The 23884-nt window shown below is 43.9% G+C and overlaps 1 protein-coding gene across 4 annotated transcripts in view; it reads right to left on the reverse strand.

The window, feature by feature from the left end:
- The window catches only part of slc35f3b (solute carrier family 35 member F3b), a 61617-nt gene that overhangs the window by 9156 nt on the left and 28577 nt on the right, over positions 1 to 23884 (reverse strand). For 3 of the 4 annotated variants that reach the window (XM_030442650.1, XM_030442648.1, XM_030442649.1), the window contains exon 3: positions 4621 to 4963. In XM_030442650.1, coding sequence (XP_030298510.1) covers positions 4621 to 4963 — 343 coding nt within the window. Of the gene's footprint in view, positions 1 to 4620; positions 4964 to 17359; positions 17839 to 23884 lie in introns of those variants that run through there. The other variant, XM_030442652.1, reaches the window with a different exon arrangement.

A 23884-nucleotide genomic window follows, 5' to 3' on the forward strand; every position in this document is an offset into this window, starting at 1 on the left:
GTGTTTCATCTTCCCAAATTCTGCTTAAAAGGCGACCTTTTATCAGAGGAGACCAGGGACTCAGGAAGGGGGACATTAAAGAAAGAGGAGCTAAAACAGAGGGTGAATACAGTAATGCAGGGCTGGACTATATGAGGAAACTGATGTGTTTTGGAGCACCGAAGCATGTAAACCTATTCTAGTAGTCACCCACAATTAAATGATGAACCTGAAAAATAAGCATCATATGTCTCTTTTAAGTCCGCGCTTTATCTCCGTCTTGAAGAGGTTTAACTCTACACATGTTTCAAATAGATGGAACTGCCCTTAAATAAAAGCAGACGGTCTAACACTATTGGCCTGACAGTCGATTTGTCACACTCGATGTAACGTGAGAGAGAAACTGCAACCGTAACATTGTGCATCAGTATCAAAATAAGTGATTGCGATCCTGTCCACTCTTCTATTTGAAGTGTTCTTCCCCGAGTGAAAATACAGCAACACTGCATTTTTTTTGAGGCGCTCTGACTGCTGCCGTTCACGTTGTTCTTCGAGTTACACAGTTTATCCCAAAAGCATCTGGCCGCCGCGAAAGTGATGAAGCGGCAATAAATGAGGAGTGACAGGTAGCACATTGGTCCTGCCGGATACTGAGGAGCCGGGGGGGGGGGGGGGGGGGGGCTAAGTCTGCACTAAAATAAACACACTGCTCACACTGCCTTTACAAACACAACAGCGATGCACTGACAATCACACGAAAAGTCGATAATCACTTCATTACAGATTCCTGATACGCCACCCTCAATTCCAACTCAATAACAGTTTGTGGTTTGTCTCTGCTCTGTTGTTGAACTTGAGGGACGTGTGATTTTGGAACCAGCCCAACGTCCACACTCACACACTCACACACTCACAGACTTTGATGAGCGCCCCTGGTGAGTCAGCGTGGGGTTAGGACTGACCCAGTGGTAAAACGTGACGAGCATGCGGGCTCTCTCGCGGACATTTTGAGCGCTTTATGGCCACTTTTTCGTAAGTTTGCATCCCTGCAGACTTTGCCTGAGGGAATCACCCACAGTTCATAGTGCTGTGAAGTTATATACAGGGTTATCAGGGGAAAAACAATGATATCGAGATAATGGCTCTCTTGAACACCCAATTAATACTGAACATTCCATTCACAAACAGATTTTTTTTGTATCACTACCTAAGATCTGGCCTTTCTCCAAAAAAAAAAAAAATTAAATAACACCCCAAACCCACAACATTAAATGAAATGTTGCAAAGTGTTCTCCCTTTTCTATTTATGCCATTCCCATCCTCTTGGAACCTTTTCTCGTTCAAACACTTGCCAGGTGACGTCAGCTAAGTCTGTGAGGGTTTTAGCGAGAACATTCTTTGGGTTCGGCCCCGCACTGAGGTTTTGAAAGACTTCCAGCTGCTGAGGCAGGTGTTATAGAAGCAGATCTTAAAAGAAACTAGCTCTAGCACCTCCTGACGGTAGACTCCTAGGAACTGCATTTCAAGCCAAAGTATGTCAGATTAGGTGCTCGGTCTCTGGTGCTAGACATTTTAAAGAACCCCGCCATCAATATGATTTAGTGATAAATGATGAATTCACTTACAAAGTGGATCAGAAAATATTCTATGATTGTATTTTAATGACCCTTTTGTGGTCTACTTTTTAACCTTTTATCCAAGCTTTTGACCACATCTGGTGTACTTCCTACATGGTTTGCTCAATTAAAGGGGCCATATGTACGAATTTTAGTCAAAAACATTCTAAAATCGACAAAAATTATTAACGGAATGTGAAGAAATAATAGTTGTATGCATTGTGATGTATTGTGTTGCAGAGATATCTACCGAAGTTAGCATGCTAACAGGTTAGCTGGACCCATCCCGGTCCAAAGCTCCTGTGCTAAACACCAACACTTCCCCGGCGTTCCGAACTCCCTGTCCGAACCTAGCAGCACGTCCTAGCTGAGCTAACATGCTAATGTCAACTGTAGTTAGTAGCAGTCACGAGGTACTCTAGTGATATGCACCATATTTGTTTAACATATTGCCCCTTTAAGCAACTCAACTGAGCAATCTCCAAGCCTGTAAGATAAAAGGCTAAGGACAGGAATAAAATTCAATGCTCGATTCATGAGGTCATCCAAAAAGTTTTGAATTATTATTAAGTTTCTCTTGAGTGCCATGTCTTTTAATCCAACAATACATGCTATTAGTAATGCATCATGATAATAGTATCTTATGAGGACTTATGAACAGGTATGAGGCACATCTCAACACAGCAGGCTCTGTGATGAACCGATAAAACGCCCCTCTTACTGTGTGAATCATCTCATATCTGTGAGGAGAGAAGTCAGCTATTACCATTAACATGTCTGGTCCTCTGCTTCTACTCTACTGGCCACTATTTCATAAATAGAGACAGGACAGCTATTACAAATGTCAACTGGTCTCCATTCCTCCGCATTGTCTGAGATCCAGCAGCAGGATGCAATTTAAATAAACACAAAGGAAACAGAGCGTTTGATATTCGGAGCACATCGGCTCCGGGCCGAGGAGAGGGAGCCCCAGATCCTCATGTAAGCCCTCAAAAAAGGAAGAATTACATCACAGATGTGCAGCAGGAATACAGCACCTTCCCCGCCTCCCACTGCACTTCCACACCACCACCCTCTTTGTCTCTCTGTGCTAGAGTAGCACAGCAGGTAGCAGAGATAAGACTTTTGTCTAAGGACTGTTTCCACTGTGAAAGCACTTCTACCACACTTTGGATTACAGCCCCTCTGTTTGCTGCGGCAGCACAACAAAAGATGGCATGGGAGCGTGATATTCAAAAATGAAGGGCTATTTCTGGAAATCAAATATGAACATGGAGTGAATGTGCATAACCAACCAGCAAACATGGAAAGATAAACAACTTCAGCCCTTTAATTCACAGAGTGCTGCTATTCTAATTTCTAAGCAGTTGGCCAAACAGATTAAACCTGCAGTGTGTGTTCCTCATACAGAAAGAAAGTATGTTAGCTACGGGCGTGGTTTAGGTGTGACGACAAGCGAGAGGTGACGTTTGAAAATGGCAGTGAGCACCTGTTGTACTTCACTGGGAGACGAGCAAAGAACGGCACTGAAGGCGTTTCTCGATAGAAAAGATGTTTTCGCCATTCATTTGATTGACCAACTGGCTCTGCCGGTGGGAGCGGCTCCTACTGCTGACCTGACCTGTTGCAGTTAGCCGGTGATGGACAGATGGTTCGTCCAATCACCTACCAAGCATTTTCTCAAAGTGCCTGTCCTTTTCCATGCAGTTTCTAACAGCAGCTTCCCAGATGGTTCTGCATAACGAACCATCTGCTGCCTTAAGGGAAAATACCCCCGAGTGCAAACAGCTTAATATCATACATCTCTGCTGTTTAATGTTGCTTTGTGGCCTCTTAATTGTACCTTTAATGGATTTATTCTGTTGGATGTCTATGCTGATTTGACTTGTGACCACCTCTGTCATGATTTGGGCTTTTCCTGTTTTATCTTATAGCTTATATCCTCATATGTCATGTTTTCCGTTCCACTTCCTGTCTTTGGCTGTTTTACCGCCTTTTCTCAGTGTACACCTGAGTTTCATTTGTTCACTAGCTGTTGTGCATTTGGGCCTATCTTTTTTCCTCACGCTCTTTGTCTGTTCCCCAAGTCATTCCTGTTTTGTTCCTGGTATTTCTTTGTTTGCCCATCATATACTCTGGCTGCTGTCCTGTATGTGAACTCTGAGTTTCTTCCAGGTTTGTTGTCAGTTGTATTTCTCTTTTTGAATGCCCTCTGTTATTTGCATTTTGGATTGTGAATGCTTTTGGTTTATTGCCTGCCTCTGTGTCTGCTTTGGGGTACTTTTTTTTAAGAAGTGATAAAACTTCAGCCAAAGAGTGATAGTGAGTAAAGGGCCTGAAGAAGTTAGAGAAAAGCAACATTTACAAGAGAAAAAGACAAGGATTAAAGAAAACACTCGAAAAAACTGCATTTTGAGTAGAAGAAACATCTAAACTGGACCTAAGGCTTGACTTTTTATTTCAGCTTATTTCAGCTGTGGGTTTTATCTGTACAGAGAAGAACAGTGAGACTATTTGTTATCAGTGGGAAAAAAGACCTTCCCCAAAATGATTTATGCATTCTGGTCCACTGAGGCTGCTGCCGATGGAAAAAATTGCTTTCTTTTCTCTGATGTGAAATGGCATGATTGTTTAAGTCTTTGCATCATCAGCGAGTGTAGACAGATAACAATTCTATCTGACTGTCGTTGACTTGACATTTACTGTTAATATTCTTCTCTTATTGTTTCTGTTCATATTGTGCCATGTGTATTTGGCTTGTAAGCCGTGACATTGCGAAAAAAAACAATTCTAGGAAACACGTTAAGCAATTAAATAAACCGAAGAATTATAGTGACTAAACACTGACGGGTTTTTCTTAAAGGTTTGGACACAGTATGCTGTTAAGTTGACCCCTACACATTGAAATTCTTCTCCTCTCCCTGTGGCCCTCTCTAACTTTGTTTAAAAAGTTGTCTGTTTAAAAAAAAGTGCTTTATAAACATTGTTTACTTGCTTGCTTTTGGTGCAGTGACAGTCTCCTCACCTGAATCTCTGCCTGGGCGTCTGCCTCTCTGGACTCTTGCACAGGTGGCCGATGTAATAGAGGGGGAAGAAGAGGCAGTTCCAGGTGGTGGCGAACCAGGTGAGGGTGAAGGGGGCGTCAAACTGCTTGAAGGTCAGCTTGGCCAGCTGGGTGGACCCTGCCCAGGATGAGCACACGCACATCACCATGGCGACTCCCCACAGGGCCTTGCGTACCTGCACAGTTGTTACTCTGATGCAGCAGTGGAGCCTCCGTCTGCTGGAGCTGGGCTCTGCTCCTGCCGCGCCGCCAGTCGACTGTGGGTCTGTGGTGCCCACCACATTCTCCCTGGCGCGTTCTTCTCCTGTAGACAGACACACAAACGTCAATATTGACAGCTGATCTTTCTTCATGATCATGAATAGTTTTTTTTCCAATCCTGCTTCAACTGAGGGAATTGTGTTATTGTTAATTGTTCAGATTTCTTTTCCATTCCGGTGGACATAACCATCCGTCTCCAGGAGAGTGGACAGCAGTAGCGTCACAGTCCCTTTTTCTTTTTCGTGAGGCAAGGAGGAAGTGTAAGGCACATTTTAATCTATTAATCATATTGTTATAGTACATAATTTAATATGAACTATGTTTGAAGTAAACATGAGATGTTAAAGAGAGACAAGTTCAAATTTGATAAGATTTTACTCAGGATGGGAATGTCAATGGACTGCTCTGGATCAGTTCTCTAGAGATAAAAGCAGCTTATAATGCATCCTATTGATTATGTACACATAATATTCTACTAAGGGGACTTGTTTTTTGAACAAGGTCTTGATATTTGCATTATGAGGTGGTGTCTTGTGTTCAGATTCATTATCCATTGGAATGGGCAGAAAAAATTAAATAAATTACCCATAAGAAAGAATTTTAATATCTTTCTTAACTGCCAATGAGTTATGAGTGTATTTAGAGCAGAAATAAACCCATTACAGCCATACTGAAATTGTGTTTGGAACATAATTGGCTTGAACGTTTCTGATTCAAGCAAATTTTCCATTTAAAAAAGAAAAAATATATTTTTTCTATGTTGGATATCTTTGTTTGTGAGGTTCTTTTCTGAATAAGTGAAAACGTATATGGGACAATCTTCTATCTGTGTGATGGACCTCAGGTCACCCGCGTCTTGACATCCTTTTCCAGATAAAAATAGACACTTTCCCAGTTTAATTGAACTTGAGGGTAATCAATCAGACATCTGAGTTAAAAATGTGGTGATCAAGTGTGACAGGCTGCAGCCTAACAGAGGACGAAAGAGGGCAGATCTGATATCCAATCCAAGACAACCTCTTCTCCACCTCACGAGTTACAATGACATGTGTGTGTGTGTGTGTGTGTGGGTGTGTGTGTGTGTGTTTGTGCTCGCCCGAGCACACAGAGGTGCACGCACAGCAACACTTAACTTTCTATTGCTCCTGTCACAACCTGATAGCCACCATACTTCTTCAATAACGTGTGAATTGAACCAAAGTGTTGACGTGCTGTTTTCTGTCCCACTCACTCCCACTCCGCGCTTCAAAACTGATTCACTCACCAAGGTCATTTAGTTCTCTTGAATCATTAAACTTTCTTTATGGATTTACTGTCTACTCCATGAGACAGGTCAGTTAAAGCTGAAAAATCATGTGTGAATATATAAAAGCTAATAAGTATAATAGTTGAGGTCCTCTGTGGGGACCTTTATTCTGCAGACAACAATAGATACATAAATCATGCAGCAGATTTTCGTTCGGACGGGTTATCTGCATTAGATAACAAAGGACATCCAACGCTATCATCAGTAAAGCCCTAATAAATCAGAGACAAACCGCATGAGCACAACAAGGACCCTGGATCAACCGTTTCATAATGCTTGTATAACATGCACCATACGTCTTCTGCAGCTTCCAGCAAGTTAAAAAATGAGGGATCTCCCTAATGTTGCCCCCAGAGGTAATGATGTGCCGCAGGGAGCCTTTTGCCGATTCATCTGCACTGTACACTGCTGGCCTCAGTGAGACAAGAATACATCTAAAGTCGGACTTACAATGTGGAGATTATTGTCAGACAGCTTCAACAGGAACACTGGAATGCACTGTTGGCATCATGTTCATGTGATTTGTGTAATCAGAGGGACACCTACTGTCTGATACAACCGGCTTGCTACACATTTTACAAAAGAGCGGCATAAGAGGGTGTCCATCATGCCCAATGAGGCGACTCATTCTTCCTGGGAGAGCTGCCTCTGACCTTGTCGAGTGGCCCCATCATATCACAGATTAACTTCCTGATGACTATCGCCTCCTATGCTAATGCCCCCGGCTCCCCCAGGCTCTCCTCCTGTGAGCGCACGTTAGACTATTATCTCTGTTTATCTACAGCCTAAAGAATAAACACGTGATGCAATTAAGATGAAATTATGCAGCATTATTTGGACATCCTGAACAACGCTCCCTGCTGCTGCGCGAGCACCTGACAGCTCTGAGAGTCCCGCAGCAATGAAAGGTGATTCAAGATCATTTTGTGGTTATCGCAATGAAGTGATGAATCAGCAAAGGCCAGGAAAAGAGACGGACACAAGTGGATGTCTGTCAAAAGTCTCGTGCGCAAGGGTGAGAGTTAAGTTTCTCTATTCTGAGCCGCGAGCCTCTTTGTCTTGTATTGAAGGTCATCTCTTGTTCACGATGTTGAGTTTTTTTGTCCTTTCTGGGCCTCCGTCCCACATCCAGTGTTCCTGGCCACAGCTCTGTACTGCAGCACAGTTTAATCTTCCGAATGCAGTGACGGGCCAAGCCAATCAGCCCCCAGAGAGCCACCAGGGCCCAGCTAAGCATTTCCAGCTCTGGCACATGTGAACACACTTAGTGAAGTGTCATGACAACATTAAGCGATTTCATATTCCTGTCACACAGCCCGCACTCGTCAATGGAGCTGTTACTAGCCTCGGAATATAATACATTCGCTCTCTCATTGAATTTGATAAATCATTAATTAAAAGTGTCTTTGATTAAATGCTGAGACTTCAATGTAGATTCATGTGATAACCACTGAAGCACTTACTCAATTATTCAAACGTAAAGCACATTTTTTTCTTTTTTACATTAGCCTGACGCTGACTAATGATACTGTATCAACCTTGACTTCCGGGGATGAACAGTTTGGAGCACCACTGGACTCATCAGTGTGAGAGAGCTGGGTCAGTAGAGTGGCTCCTCCGCTAATGACATTTGAAGCCATTACTACCACGACTCACCAGGAAAGAGTATCCTTCCTTAACTGCTTAATGATTAACTGGAAGCTTTTAACCATATCAGATTATAATCCACGGTCAACCATCAAGGTCAGACCGTGACACAAAGATGACTGCGGTAATAAGCCTCAATGCAGCATTTTGTGTTTTTTTGTTGTTGTTGTTTCTTTACTTAATACGTCATGATTAATTTCAGCCTTTTCAACCCTAAAACAGATGTATTTGGAGTGGCTGTGGATTAATGTATTAGCACAAGGGCTGCTTAATTAATCAAAGTATCATTGAAATCGCAATGTGGCCAAGACAGACAAACAACAACATCATTTTTTGATAAAGGTCAAATGTGTGACAAAACAGCATTATAATGAAGTACTGTTGTACTGCAGAGACGCCCTGGCCCACAAATCATGTTCTCCAGATGTAAGAAGACATTTCTGCTGGGTAAAAACCCCAACGAATCTCACATCTAACCGTAAAGTAAGGAAACTTTGTCTGTGTGTGATTCGTATATGTTCATCCCATCTACTCAACATTTAGCAGGTTTGTTGCTGAGGATCCAAGGAAGTGCAGTATCGAGTTTGGTGCAATAAACACCAAATAAACAGCAAACACTTCTCATGTGATCTCATGGGGAAACAGACATGAACAAAGTGGAGATAAGCATGATGCTACAACTTGCTGCTGTAATGCATTGCAGTGAGAAAAACAAAAGAAAAGCAGAAGGTTAAACGAGTCTGAATGTGTGAAGAGATGCGGTCACTGGTTTTCTATTGGAGGTGAGATTTAAAGTTTCGCTCAGCAGCAGAATGCTAGCTAACATCAGTCTTAAGGGCTAGAATGTTTACCTTTGCTTGCAAGCACTGTCAGATGCTCTGGGATGCCTGTCTGGGTTGCTGATTTCTGGCTAGGGAAGCATGGATGTAATCATCCAGGTTTTAAATCATGAATATCAAACATGTTTGATATTATCGGGGCGGGCCCTGTTGAGTCTGTGAGCAGTTTGGGAGGCTTAAGACTGGATCTGTAATCCCCTCACATTACCAGACAATCTGTGCCTAACAACATGTTTTGAATGGGCACTGTACTAGACATCATCATTCTGAAAATTCAAATTGCGATGCTCAAATGATCAATCCCACTCATTGCTAATCATATCACAATCTGAATATCTTTTTTAACCATATCATGCAGCCCTAGTTAGCTTTTTGCTGATTTTTAAAATTCTAGATATAAATATCCGCACCAGTTCAACACATTCACAATCAAAAATGCACTTAAATCACCCAAACAGGCATCTGTGAAATCACTGGCGACAGCAGGAAAGTGTCTGGCATCCTCGTAGGACCAGCTTCGGATCCACTTTGACAGCCGTGTATTGCTTCTCCTTGTAGCCTGCTCAAACCTATTCATCCCAAACACTCAGCTAAAATAAGGCCTACTAACACCATGGAATTCAATATAAAAGCTAACTGTGGTCTAAAGATGATTTTTCTCTGTGCTTGAGGCATTTATCAACACTACCAATAAGATTTTAAACCTGCTGGGTCGCTTTCACAGCAAACTGCAGCTAAACACTTTCCTTCTAAGCTGAACTTTGAGGTGAAAAATCCACTTGTTTTGTGGGACATGTTTCCACCTGTGTGAAAATCTATAGATGAATCAGTCTTGTAAACACTAAAGGAACAGTAAATCAATCTTTATTTTATATGCTCATTTGTCTGCCTCTGGTCTTTAAGTATGCTGAGCACCTCATGGGCCAGCCATTGAGTATACATTCTGTTCCCAGCAGGGTCGAACCCTCCCCCTGACTGGTGTTGAGATTTATCTGGCCATTAACTCGCCAGTATTCCAGTTTTTCCTCCATTTCTGCCATGCTTCCCTGCTCATTCCCAGTCCCGCTCTCCTCCCTCCCCCTGCAAACTCTGCAGTGCAGATCTCTCCTGCTGATAGCTGCAAATCCCAAACGTGCCAGCAGAGCCCTGCCTGACTGCGCGCTCTTTCACTTCACAGAACCTGGCTGTGTCAGGCCGAGAAAGCCCTGTTATGTCCCTCTGTAGCTCCCTGAAAAGGCCACCGCCCAAGCCATCCACCGCTCTCTCTGCCGCCCTGCCGCTTCCCAGGACAAAGATCCTAGAAGGCAGCAGCGACGATGACATCAGGCTAGGGTTGGTTTGCCGGGGTGGTCGTACAACTGTCGGGGGAGTGTTTCACCGGGACTCAGTTGGAGACGCCGAGGTAAGAGAGGTCTGTCTGTTTGGCAACACCTCTGGGGGAGTGTGAGAGCACTGCAGCGCTCTGCCTCAGTGGTTCAAGAGGGTAAACAGATCAATCACCGACACACACTTCAGTTCAGAGCAACTCTTCACCTTGTTTAACTGTCTGCTGGGCCTCGGCTCAGTGACGAATATAAATTGACTGGTGACTCATTCTGTCATGCACATAATTAAACATTATAGTGTGAAGTCCTTGATACAGTTTATATTAAAGACCTTAAAGGGTAAGTCCAATTCTACACATTAAAGTGTGTTTACAAGAATACTGCTGTGTTATGTGTAAAAAGGAGTAAAAATTATTTTCTGGCTCCAGAGGAAGCTGCATCTAATCCAACAGATTACCTCCAGTGATGTCATCCAGTGCCTAAATTGCTTTATGGGTAATGTAGGCGTCAGGTTTTCAAAAGGAAAAAGAGTGAGCGGAATAAAAAAGGCAACATCTGGTTCTGCTGTATCGCTTCTGTGCAACGACCCGGTGCCTACATTACCCACAATGCAACTTGAGTGACATCCCTGGGGGCAATTCGTCAGATTACATGCAGCTTCCTCTGGAGCCAAAAATACTTCATACTACTCCTTCCCATATGCAGAAGTACTCGCTGAGACCTAATTTTACATTTGGGTGGAATAATATAGATTTTTTTAAAGCAGAAAGTGCTTCTTTGTGCAAATGCAAGATAAAAACACTTGCTCATCTTTAAATGTATCTTTGGCTGTCACACAATATCAATCACTGCTTCAGTTCTGTTCATAAAAATAAATCCTTCAGTCTCATGTTGGCTAATGCATTTTGTCATTTCTGACATGCAAGTCAAAGTCTGAGCCTTGCAGTTTGTATTTGCTTAAAAAGACATTTTCAAGGAATTTGCTTTGAACTATGAACTACAAATGTCACATTAGACATTAGACAGGGGGATGGTGTAGTTTGGTCGGACAGACAGGCAGCACACAGACAGGCAGCAGTAACTGTCTCTGTAATCTCTCTCTCTGACGGACAGTGGGAGTCCGTGATACTTGCCTGTGACAGTTTGGTCAGGCCAAGCTGTCAGTCAGAGGCCTTTCAACACACCACAGCAGGCTCCTCTGACAAGACCTGTCTTGCTCAATAACACCACAGAGAGACGGGCAGAAAACACACCCTGCTGCGCCAAACCAGCTGATAGGTGGGACCACAAGGGCTGAGGGGATAAAGGCCCAGGAGGGCAGACAAGGGCGGGATGACTGTTACTGATCCCATTCTCCTTAGCTCCAGACCTGTTTCTCCTTCAACCTCAAAGGACAACAGGGCGACTTCCTCTCGGATTGGCAAACTTTTTTGTCACCGCCCTCGCCCGCCCAGCTGGTTCAACAGATGCTCGCGACGCAGGTCACTGCTGCGGCCCTCCGATGCCTCACTGGTCGGTGACACGACAAAACGCCAGTGCAAGCCGGCCAGAGATTGTTGTTGTTGTTTGTGTGTGTCTGTGCAATACCAATTACTCATATTTGGCAGCGGGTCCACTGCCCAACCGATTTGAAGCATCCCTCCCTCTCTCTTGCAGTGAATATAGCGTGATGGACCTGCAGTTTAACAAACTGGCAAGAGTCCCAGCACTTTCCGCGACAAATCAATATTTAAAAGATTGGCCACAGCGTCCCTGTTGAAGTAATGGATAGGCAACCACCGCAGGTGTGCACTCTGAGTGTCTGCCCAAACAGCGGTTTTACTCGCTGCCTGCACCTTTAAACCACCGCTAATGCAGGGACTCTATCAAACTCACGTGAACCTGACTCAGGACTTCACTATTTTTAGATACATGTGAATCTTTCCTGTATGTATAAAAGCCCCCTCACAGTTTGATGGCCGTTTAGTTTTTCAATGCATTAGAAAGAAACAGGGAGTTTATTAAATGAGACTTAGATGGAGCGAAGTGCCAGCCAAGTCGTTTTCACAGATGAAACGCAATGAGGCACACAGGACGCATTTTTGCTGACGCCAGCTGGTCACAGTTACTACAACTGCCGTAGGGAGGCTGAAAATATTTGTGTTATTTCAGCTTTGTAATAATTAGCCTTCTAGGCACACCACAACTCGAATCTGGTCAACTGGCTGTGTTATACATTTGCAGAGGACCGGCAGCCTTCCCGCATCCTGAAGGAAGCTGTTGGATCAACTCCTTCAATTTAGGATTAGAGATTAGAGTTTGGCTTTTACACTTTTTGCAGAGGATTGCGCTCGGGGATGAAAACACTACTACACTGCTACAGAGGGCATTTTCTGATATCAAAATAAGAATGAGATTCCGAGCCATGGCAGCAAACCTCGAATGAACCAATTTAGCTCCTCACATCAATCCGTCTATTCAAATCTCATTAATTACAATGAAACTGAGCCCAAATAAAAGCCCTGTAATTGTGCATTCATTGCACGCCTTATCGAGCAAGAAAGGCCTGTTTCACTTGCTTTCAAAATGAATCTAGATGTTACTCCTCGGACCGCCATCGGAGTTAATTACAGTCAAAGGATGAAAGTAAGACATTTTAAAGGCGCCTGTAGAGGAAGTCGTCACAGCTCCTGGTGATCTGCTAACACCACGGATGCAGGTGAAACACACGTATGCTCGACCTTTCTTTTGGCAGGTGAAGCCCTATCTCCGTACTGTGGCTGTTGCTGTTAACACACTCCTGAACTTACATTTACATACAAATAAGACAAGAGCACAAGATGCAGGATTCTGTTCATGTGCTTTCCCGAGCGCGCTTGAAGTAAACACACTGTGTTATTTTCTTTTTTAACAGCGCCGACCGTTCAGGTGTTTTTTTGTGTTCTTCACCCTCTTTCGATTGACAAAACGAGTCATGTGTTAAAAGTTTCAATCTCACTACCTTGTGGCTCACTCACTCAGTGGTAAACGCCGCTGCGGCGCTGCTTAATGCACCTTCAGTTGAGATGGAGATGACAGCGTGCACAAAGAGCGAGGGCACACGGGCCAAATTAACCAACTTTCATCCATCGCTTAAAACAACATCCACACAAAGCATCCGTCTGATACTTTGCCTTTGCTGCGTCTCTTAAAACATCTTTGAAATCATGTAGCAGGCGGAATAAAAGCAAATCGAATGGTAGTCTTCCTCATTATCCACCTCGCAGGGAAGCACTGGAGATCAAAAGCCATGTTGAATGAGTTCATCCACCGTGTGTGAGCATTCTTAGTTTTCCATCATTCGGCTGACATGCAGTAATCTGTGGTCAAGGTGCGTGGAGCCTTGGGGAAATGTTTAGTGAGCCCATAACAGCGGCTGGTGAAATATGACTGGCTGCTTCCTGGGGGACGCATGTACCCTGAATCACTTCCAACACACGCCTGCTCTGTTTCAAAGAGCGTATTGACATTTCAGAGATTAAAAGGGACTTTTATGAACTTCTTACACCCTGGCGACACAGGAGCAACACAGACATTCCCCAATAGACGTCATCACTAGAACCAAACTTGAGGTGAAATCAATAGTTATCATCCATGGGCTGCTGGCCGGCTGAATTTGTCACAGGAACAGATCAAGGAAGAGGTAAATACAGCAGATGAAAAACTTATGGCTGTAGGCAGTAGAGACGCCTAGAAATTGGCTTTTGTGACAAACTAAATTCAGCAGCAGAGGTGCAGTGTGTAGGAGTAACAGGGAGCTAGTGGTGTAAATGCAATATAATATTCGTAATTATGTTTTTCATCCATGTGTAACGACAGGAACCTAAGAATCGGTGTGTTTTCGTCACCTTAGAACAGGGTTTTTCAGTCCTGCATGTTGGTAAATGTTTCCCTGCATCAACACACCCGATTCGAATGAATGGGTCATTCTGCTGTTTGAATCAGGCGAGTTTGAGCAGGGAAACATCGAGACACATCCAGGAAACAGGATTAGAACATTGGCCATGTTGCATTGCCACGTTTCTACAGTAGCCCGGATTGGACAAAGCAAACACATGCTCATTCAGGGGAGGAGAGTTCATTTGGGTACAGTTTAATCTGACGGTTAGTATAACTAGAAAAGAAAGTGGGAGAAAATTATGGTACGCACGTTGCCAAGTTGATATCATATGACGCTGAAGCTGGCGGACAAAGGTCAAAGTTGAGTTGATGGTAAAAAGAACTTGAACTAAGCCAAATTTTAAAGTTTTGCCCACATGAAATCTGTCACACAGTATTTTAGTATGTACCCAATAAATGCTCTGAGCATTAAAATGTAAAACAACCTCTTTTTGGTGTCCACGCTGCTCCTACATTCTGACTTGACGCACATGAACACACCCAAGTCGGAGTAACGACCTCCTGCCGTGGAAGTGGGAACGTGAATGCAGCTTAAGCTTCCCGTTGAGTGCTTATTTCAGGTGGCGTCCACCCCTTCCTTCCACTACCTCCGTGTTACTGTTGCCAAAATCGCAAGTCAACAATATGTCAACTATTTTAAACCTCAACTGACATTACATTGGATAATATTGTTACAAACCTGGGATTTCTTATTTTTTGTTTCACTCATAGAACTCTGGTGGTGTCAAATAATGCCAGGGCTCGCCTCCCCACATGCAAAACAAGTCCCTGCGACACTATTTTGCAAGCGGGGGCACCATTGTGATTAGTGTGAAGACATACAAACGAGCCACGGCGTTTACCCCCATTACACCAGAATGAGAGTTAGTTCAGCCACACCTTTCTCCAGCGTCGACACAGGATGATCCCTGGATGTGCTGCACCGTGATCGATCGTGTTACTAGCCTCAAGGTGACGACTGTACCACCCACTCTGATGTCAAAACTGATTGGCGACGGTCCCACCTGTCCTCAGCGCGACTGCATCTGACTCGACAGCTCCTGAGGGGATGTTGGTGATACTGTGACAGCACTAAATGACTGAAAACTCGAATTTCACATTCAAATCCCAAAAAGTCTGTTAGTGTGAACATGTCACAACATGTCCTCTGCCTGGTACTTGCCATTTAATGACTTTGCCAGACTTATTCTGTGCGCGACTTTGGCTGTTAGTTGGACAGAAACAAAAAAAAAAGCAAGAAAAAAAGATCTGAGACTGAAAAAGAATTACTCTTTTGACAGCCGGGCACAGGTTGTTAGTGGGGAGAACAGAGGTTTTTGGAGCTGGCGTTACATAAGCAGTCTCTGAGAAGCTGTGTTGATCCGCTGTGGACCCCTGTGATTCCCTCCTCCTTCAAAGCAGCTGCTGAAACGGGGAGCTGAGCATCATAAACTCTACAGCTCTGAATCTCTTCGACAATTTACAATACCGTGTCACTTCGACACAAACACACACTCGCGCACGTCCACAATCCTTTTCTCCATCTCCGTCGTCACGGCGCGGCTTTTGTTAATTCCGCATACAGAAGCTTGTCAAATAACAGCCCGCCGTCTCGCTTGTTCTCGAAATAAACTATTTTGAGCCGACGTGCACGCTAATAAGCTTAAAACTCTTTGGTAATCCAGCAGCTGTAGTTATTCTGAGGTTATCCAGAATGCCTTGCAGTGGCTGAATATATGCAGCGCGGTTTAAACAGCTAGAGCATCTTAATTTGACAGTTTTCTGCAGTGTGTCCGAATAAAGCTGCATGGAAATTCCTCATTCATATTCCAGCAGCTGCTCCGGTCATTAATTATGAATAGTGAAGTATTTTCCAGATATTTTCCCATTTGTTTTAACCCCAGACTGTTGTGAACCCCCCCGAACACCAGCATATTCAGAGTTGAGCTGCCCTGGCAACTCTGACTTTCAGTCCGTAAGCTCTGTAGCTCCAATTTTGACCTTCCAAAAATAGTTTACAACTTCCCTTCATTTGTGTTGTTGTCTTTGTAATCAACTTTCGTATTGAAAAGCAGCTTGTTCTTAGAGGCTCCACTTTTATTTTGGCAAGTTGTCTGACAAGTTGCGTCATCTGCGTTCATTTAAGCGCTACTTTACCGCACTGCACAAAGGTACCAGCAAAGCTCCTCCTCTCATAAGCGGATCAAACAGTACCTGCAAGCCATTACAACCTCTTAGGGCTGTTTCCATGTGCCATGACAGGTGTGTGTGTTTTAATCATGCAAGCGTGAATAAAAAACAGAGGCTTTAGAGATGTGGGCTGCAAATGCACATTTGTGCACGCAGATCATTGATTGATTCATTGTAATCCTCACTCTTTCTTTAGGTTGCCCTGCCTGGGATTACTGCTAACGTGCTGTGAAATCAGCAGCCAATCCAGTGTTTCTCAGCCAGACTCTGAAGACAGTCAGTGCTCTGTGCTGAGGGGTGGATTAAAAAATGCATAACATCCCCGCTTTGCACAAGCACGAAGCTGTGGGGCATGTCAGGGGAGGCTCATTGTACAATCAGGAAGACAGTGGTGGCACCATGCTGGGTCAAGGCATCAGGACAGATGTGTGGAGACTCAGAGCGATGCAGCAACACACACTTAAAGGAGGCAGAGGGTCCCTTAATGATGTCAGTGGGAATCGTCAGTTTCCTAATTGTGCTCCTGCAGATCAGGGAGACCCATTTCGAGACTGGTGTGACAGTCTGCATGAGCTTTTACTGGGATCTCTAACATGTTCTCTGACTGCTGGGGTTCACCTGCCAGCAGCCCTTGTCACGATGCTCTGGTATTTGAGCGGTGACTCTGTGATGGGTGGAGGATGGAGAGAGAGTGAGAGAGGGGGAATCCCTGCTGCAATAACAACTTAAGATCCTCCCTACGGACCAGTACATTTAGCACAGTGTTCATCTGAGCAGAATGGGTCGCGCATTCCCCCCCCCCCCGAAAAAAAAAAAAGAAAACCAACGCGTCGATACCAGAGTTATCTCGACAATGGAAGTCGATTCCGGGCTTCATTTTTTGGGGGGGTTTCCAGGAGCATCACACGATGAAGGAAAAATAATAAATACACAACGCGATTACATTGCTGGCTGAATTTGGTGGCACGGCACTGAAAAGGGACGCTGCCTGTTGGCGTAAAATGTTGCGTCCGTGGCGCTAAGTTGCGCGCCTGGCTGATTCCCTCAAGGCTGGTGAGGTTTTCTAAAGTTGATCCGCGTCTTGAATGAGAATGCGTGAGTAGCGCTGAGAGAAATGGCACAGCCGAAATCCCCCCCAACCCCTACATCTATCAGGAATAAACAGGGATGCTTCTAAATTTAGGGCTAAAAAAAAGACCGACAGCTCCAGTTTGGGCTGCAGACGGTCTCCCTACCTTCCACTTTGGTGAGGGTGAGCACCGGACTGTTGCAGGCGGACAGCGGGGCAACCCTTGCGGAGTGTTTCTTCATGATGATGAGCTCGGATGGGCAGAGCTCTGAACCGCTTCGACTACATCCCTGAAGCTGATTTGGTGCAGACACCAGACCTCTGGATGGGACCCTTGATGTTTCTAGAGCCGTTGTCCTCCTGCTCTCTGTCCCCTCGCATCCATCCAACTCCCTGTTGATGGGCTTTTCTTTTTTTCTTCTCTCTCCACCCCTTTCTCTCTCTCTCTCTTCTGCCTCTGTCGTATCCCCCCACCCCTTCCTTCCTTCCTTCCTTCCTCCACTCGCCTTTCCCTCCTTAAAAACCTGCTGTATCCAGTGCGTCCTGGCTGGTCTCTCCTCACGTACAGTTGGGCAATTGCTGCAATTCGCCAACGTCACGCATCCATCAGCCGATCACAGCCGCCTCCCACCCATCCACCCACCCATCCACCCTCCTGTCCCGAAGCACAGTGCCCGGCTTCTCCCTGCATGCGAGAAACCATAACTGAGCCATAACTGGACTGTGTGACAGATATGATGGGACCAGTGCAGTGAAGGCTGGAGGGCGGTGTGCGGCTGCTTAGCCCATAAACACTCTAATTACAGCTGTTTCTGGCGAATCGAATTACAGGCTAATGAAATGAACTAATCCTTATTTTTATCTGGGGACCATGTGGATTCAATTAAGTCTCACTGAAGGTCCCCAGACCCCCACTGTGTAACACAGCCTTTTCACTGGCTTTAGGAGCGGCTTTTCCTGCTCAGGCGTTTTGGGTGTTGCTTGAACGCTTCAATGAGAAAGCATTTTAGTTTTATGTTTTTTAAAAAAAAAAATATCTGAAATAAGCACAGACAGAGGCTACAGAGAGGAATGGCCAAAGGTGTGGTTGTGGAATTGAAAGAAATCTCTGAAAAATTGGTATGTATAGCGGGTTAAAGGATAAGTTCTCCCAAAAATGAAAACTCAGTCCTTCGCCACTCAAGACGGGTGAATTTTCCAAGTCCACAAAACGTTTCAGGAGCAAAACAGTATTGGTGCATTCTCCTCACCAACTTAAGTAGATGGGCTTGGACTTGCGCTTGGATGGACTTGTTTTAAAATGTCTTAAACAGACTTTTTACTTTAATTTCTGGTTTTCTGTTCCTTATGTGACATGAGAATATATACCACCTGCTCCTCATAAATACATTTGTGGCAAATGATTCTTCCTATTTGAGCATTAAATCTTTAATGTTTCTCGTTCTCCCTTTTCTTATCTTATCCTCTGTTGTCATGTCCCGCCGGGTGGGGTTGATAAAGAGGATATGGTAACATTAGGTATTTGCAGATTTTCCATGAAAATTGGATATTTAACTTACAACTTCACTCTGGTTTACTTCAGTATCATAACACGTGCTAGATGGTCTGCGTCTCAGAGGGTTTTGTGCTGAATCAGCACAGAAAGATATGAGACGCACCCTTCCAGCTTTATGTCCTGGTACAGATTCCAATAAGGCTCGAGGTATTGATCCATGACTGCTGTCTGTTCCTGTATTTAAAAACTGCACTGTGTAGAACTCATTGGAAAAATGTTTTGATGGAAGGTAACATGACTTGGGGCTGGCTGCCAACCTTGACTGAATTAATGCAAATGATCGCAGAGACACAGAGTTTAATGCATTTTGGTTATGTCAAGGCCGGTACGTGATCTGTTTAATATGTTTAGTATTGGCGCTGATGTTGATCTGGAGAATCATTGCCATGAACAGACTACTGACTCAGCAATTAGCTTATCAGAACCTCCTGTCAGCTATGTTGTGTAAGCAATTGAGACCTGAATCCCAGCTGACTGATTGATAGACTGATCCGGGCTGGAGCCCTGATAGCTTTTAGTTTCACAAAACATGATTTTACCAAAGTCATCTAAGTTCAAACTGTACCGACAGAAGGAGTGAAGTGGGTCACTTTTGCAGGCTCATCCACGATGAGGGCGAGAAGTGCTCTCATGTCTCTTGTCTCCACGTAGCACAGAAATTGCTTTTGAAGCCTGAAGTGACAGAGCTTCACAAAACACTTCACAAAACACAAAACTGAGAGCTGTCCAACTCGCTCTGCGAAAACATCTGGTCGGCTGAGAGCGTGCCCGACACCCTTTCTGCGTAATACCATGACATTTAACATGTCACTCGTATTTTACTTGTGAGAAGCCATTACGCAGAGACAGACAATACATCAGAGGGAAGCAGATAGCTGCCAGTGGCACAAGTTGAACTGGTCGGTATTGATCCGTCGATGTCCCTGTGACCCTGCGTTAATATCTTCAAAGACATACGTGTGTCGGCAGCGGTTCTGCATGTGTGTTTAAAAGCCGCTGAGCACGCCTAAAGGAAGCTGCTCTGAATTATTCACTGCTTATACTCTACCTCACACTCAAGTGAGAATCCCCTGCCCTGTCTAACTAGGACAGGGAGCTCTAAAAACACTCTGCCCAGACCCATTCTGTCGTCCCCCAGCAACCAAAACCCACTGGATCCTCCACTGTATTTTTTTTTTCACTGCTTTCCCAGCCCCTGTGTTTGGGTTTGAAAATGGGAAAATGTCAGGAAAGGTGGATGGGAGCTAATGGATGAAGTGCAAGAGCTCAGCGTGAACAAACTAAAAGCACAGGATGTCTGGCGGATAAACATCACGTCACCTGTGAGTTATATTGTCGTGTGTGACAGTGAAATATCCCACTTTTTTTTTTTCTTTCTTTTTTTTTCTGAGTCCCATTTGGGCTCTGCAGCTGCCAGCTGTCTTTGGGAACCAATGTTGTCAATTTCCAGTAACTTATGTGGCGAGAATGAGACAATTTAGTCGCTGTTCACATGCTATTATTGACAGAAAAGACAGGGAGGTGGAAATAGGTGGAGCGGGTGAGATCATTAAAAGATCCCAGTCAGTGACTCATAGACTTTTATCTGCGAACACGGAGGAGGATCAAACCGGTCCATGCTCTGAGACGCCGCATAACAACTCTCGCTCTCTAACACACATTCACATTCTGTATGTGAATAGGGGTAAGTGTGTGTGAGGAATGAAGAAGTGTAAAAGGGTTGCATCAGCTCAGCCTTTTGAAACCCTCATTTTCTTCCGAGAGACTGACAGAAGCAGATCCGGGGACGAGAGGCGATTATTCTTCCGTGTATAGTGGGATGCACTCGTAGGAGATTCTTGTACTTTTCTTAAATGTTTATTCATGCTGAATAATGAGGGATGCTGCAGTAGCCATTTTCCAGGTCAAACAACCTTTATCTGCACTAATCAGTGCTGCTATAATGTTCCCACTGAAGGTCAAATCAACCATGCATGAAAATGCTTCACGTAAAGCCTATGAAACTATTAAAGCAGCTGTAAATAGCTGTAAATCTATAATAGCAATCACTGTTATAGACTCTCTGGTCTCTGCTCACGCGGCTCATGCAGTAAAAGAGAAAATACATTTTCTGCCCACTTTATCCAATCAGGACAGAGAACTCCGTTAAGAGGCGGTCCTATAGCAGGATCCTACTGTTTGCAGATATGTCTGGTGATTAATGCTGCCCATTCATGTGGTGACGGATTGCTAACTGCTAAATGAACGGTAAGTTAAAATGATGATATCCCTTACAGTAGTTTAAGCAAATAAAATGATACAAAACTGAGTTAGCTGTATAAGACAGATAAATATACCTTGATGAAGATTTACCCTGTAGCCATAGAAAAAACTGAAAGAAGCTACCGTGAAGCTGATCCTCCAGTGAAAGAATTTTGGTTCATATCGCGGCGAAAAAGAATCAAATGAAAAAGCTGCGTGATAAAGGAAACGTCTTTAATAGAAATTAGGAAACAAGATGCAAAACGAGCATAGGTTTAAATATGGTATAATACGAAATGTGTGTAAGTACAACTAAGTGGGAGAAAGAATTTGAATTCTGCGTTTGTTTCCACATATTCCACATGTTCCGAATCTAAAAATCCTTAAATAGTTTAATAAAACATCCATCGGGGGCACCTACATTACCCACAATGCAACGTAGCCACCGAGCGACATCACTGGAGGAAATGTTTTAGATTACCTGCAGCTTCCTCTGGAGCCACGAAAGGCATTACACTACTTTTTTTCATATATACAGTCCCTAAGACCTGTCAACACACTTTAATGTGTATCATTCATATAGCTATGTGGTTGCGGATTGCAGCCAAAAAATACCCCCTGTAGTGGCACCAAATCTAAAATGCAAAAGACCAATGTTTAGTTTGTCCAGTCTGGACTACTGTGGGAACATGGCGGTGTAACATGGTTGACTCAGTGGAAGAGGACATGCTCCTCCTGTCAATATAAACACCTCATTCTAAGAAAACACAACCATTCTTAAAATCAGGTGATTATAACCACTGAGAACATATTAATGAATATCATGTTCCATCCCTGACAACAGATCCCCCTAAATCTCACACACCGGACCTTGAAGAGCAAGAATTTGCCCCGTAATTCACTCACTACAAAAGCCCAGCTAATTAGACGTTAACAATCTGTATCTACTTCATCCATTGGGTATTCAACACTTTCACAATTGCAAATCAACTGTTTACTGTAATCCTACAGAGCAGGATGGGAAGAAGGAAAACAAGGTGGTCTGAAATCTATTCTATTGATTTTGCATAAAAGTGCCTCAGCTGCGAATCAGACTGCCCAGGGTACTTGATAGTGGAAGATGATTGACTTGGACTGTTTGAAGGTGAGTGTGTAAGAGTAATTGATTTTCTTGCTGCGTGATCTAAATTAACCAATAGTGTAAATGTGAGGACGGGCGCCGGGCCTAATTTGTGTACAGCAGGTGTTTGGTGCAGACTGTTGGAGCTGTTGTAGCTGCCGCTTTGCCAAAACATTAACAGATTTGTTATTGGCATTTCCGATCCAATTACACAGCTAATCCTGATTTAAGATAAATCAATTCCTTTGTCCAACGGCAATAACAACTCAGCTGGAATTAAGAGAGCCTGGAGACAGTTGCGTTCCTGAACACAGCATAATGAGAATAGCATGAAGCAGCTCGTGGTGTCATTTCTCTGGGAGTTCTATGCATCATGAATTTAATTTATTCACCTAACATTTGTGTTTAAAACCAGTAAAGTCTGGTTAAGATAATGTTGAAGGGCTGCTCCGCTATTAGCCACGCTAGCAGTGTAGCTCCAGGCAAGGCAGCACTGATCAGTTGTCCACTGCTTGGTCCAAACTTAAATTTCCCAACAACTGTGAAATGGATTCTACAGATTCTTTATTGTTAGTTCCCATCAGGATGAATTGTAGGCAACTAAACCGTATACTTTTCATTTAATGCCATAACAAGGTCATCGCAGATTAGCAAATAATAGCATACTGACATGCTAAACACAGATAATGAGCATACCTGCTAAACATCAGCATGTGCTCGTCGATGTGAGAATATTAGCATGCTAGAGTTAGCATTCAACTCAAAGCACTGCATGCGGAGATGCTAGCGTGGCCATGTCCAAGTACAATGAAACTTTCGGGAATGAGCTGTTGAACTATTTGATTCTTTTGATGACTTTTTGCAAACTTTTCCCGGCTTCATAATGATCCGACATCATCGAGTTTTGCAGTGTGAGCAAAGCAGATGATTATGTACACAAAAATTAAATGGGTCAATTCCTTTTAATTTCCCCATTAATATTAATGGGGAAGTTATCAATATTCATACCAAATATTGGCAGTGTTCTCTTTTAAGTTAAAAGACGACTTCACTGTTTTAGTTGGAGGATTTTTTTTTTTTTTTTTTTTTATCTTCTCTGAACTATCTCTCCCTCCACTGTTCCAGTCCGGGCCACTTCTGGCTCCTGCTTCGCGTGGAGAACAGGTACTGGTGCTGTAAACATGATAGCTGAGGGTTCATTACTGAAGAGGAGTCTGTCTCGCTGCCCTCGCACTTAATAAACAACTCCCAGGGCGCGAGAAAGGAGTGGGGTGGTGGTGGTGGGTAGTTGTAGCGCGGAGTCCTAAATAACAGCTCGTTTCAAGTACCAGAAAGGTCAAGTCAAATTAACTTTGCCTCTTCCTGGGCGCAATACATCTTCAGAGCAGACACAGCTCATCTGAGGAGGCAAGCGGCTGTCAAGGTACTGCAACCAACAGCAGTTTATTGGATTAATGGCCTCAGCGGGGTCCCCTGGGGTGTAGGAGGGAGAGAACTGTTGCCAAAACACTGTCTCCATTTTAGCTACATTACAGAGCCACATGGCAGCCAACGCTTGCATTGACCTTTCATACCAAACCGTAAACTGAAAAAATGCTTTGTCACAAACTGTAGGCGGATGTTTTTCGGGAGAGACATACCACATGGGATATACTCAGGCATGATTTTCAATTAGTCTTTTGCAAATCAACCCCATGTGGACTGGGGATAAATCAATGCCTCTACGTATCACTGTAACACATCTTCTCTCCGTGACAAGAGCAGCATGAAACTGT

This window comes from Sparus aurata, chromosome 15 (genome assembly GCF_900880675.1).
Source record: "Sparus aurata chromosome 15, fSpaAur1.1, whole genome shotgun sequence".
NCBI classification, from domain to species: Eukaryota; Metazoa; Chordata; class Actinopteri; order Spariformes; family Sparidae; genus Sparus; species Sparus aurata.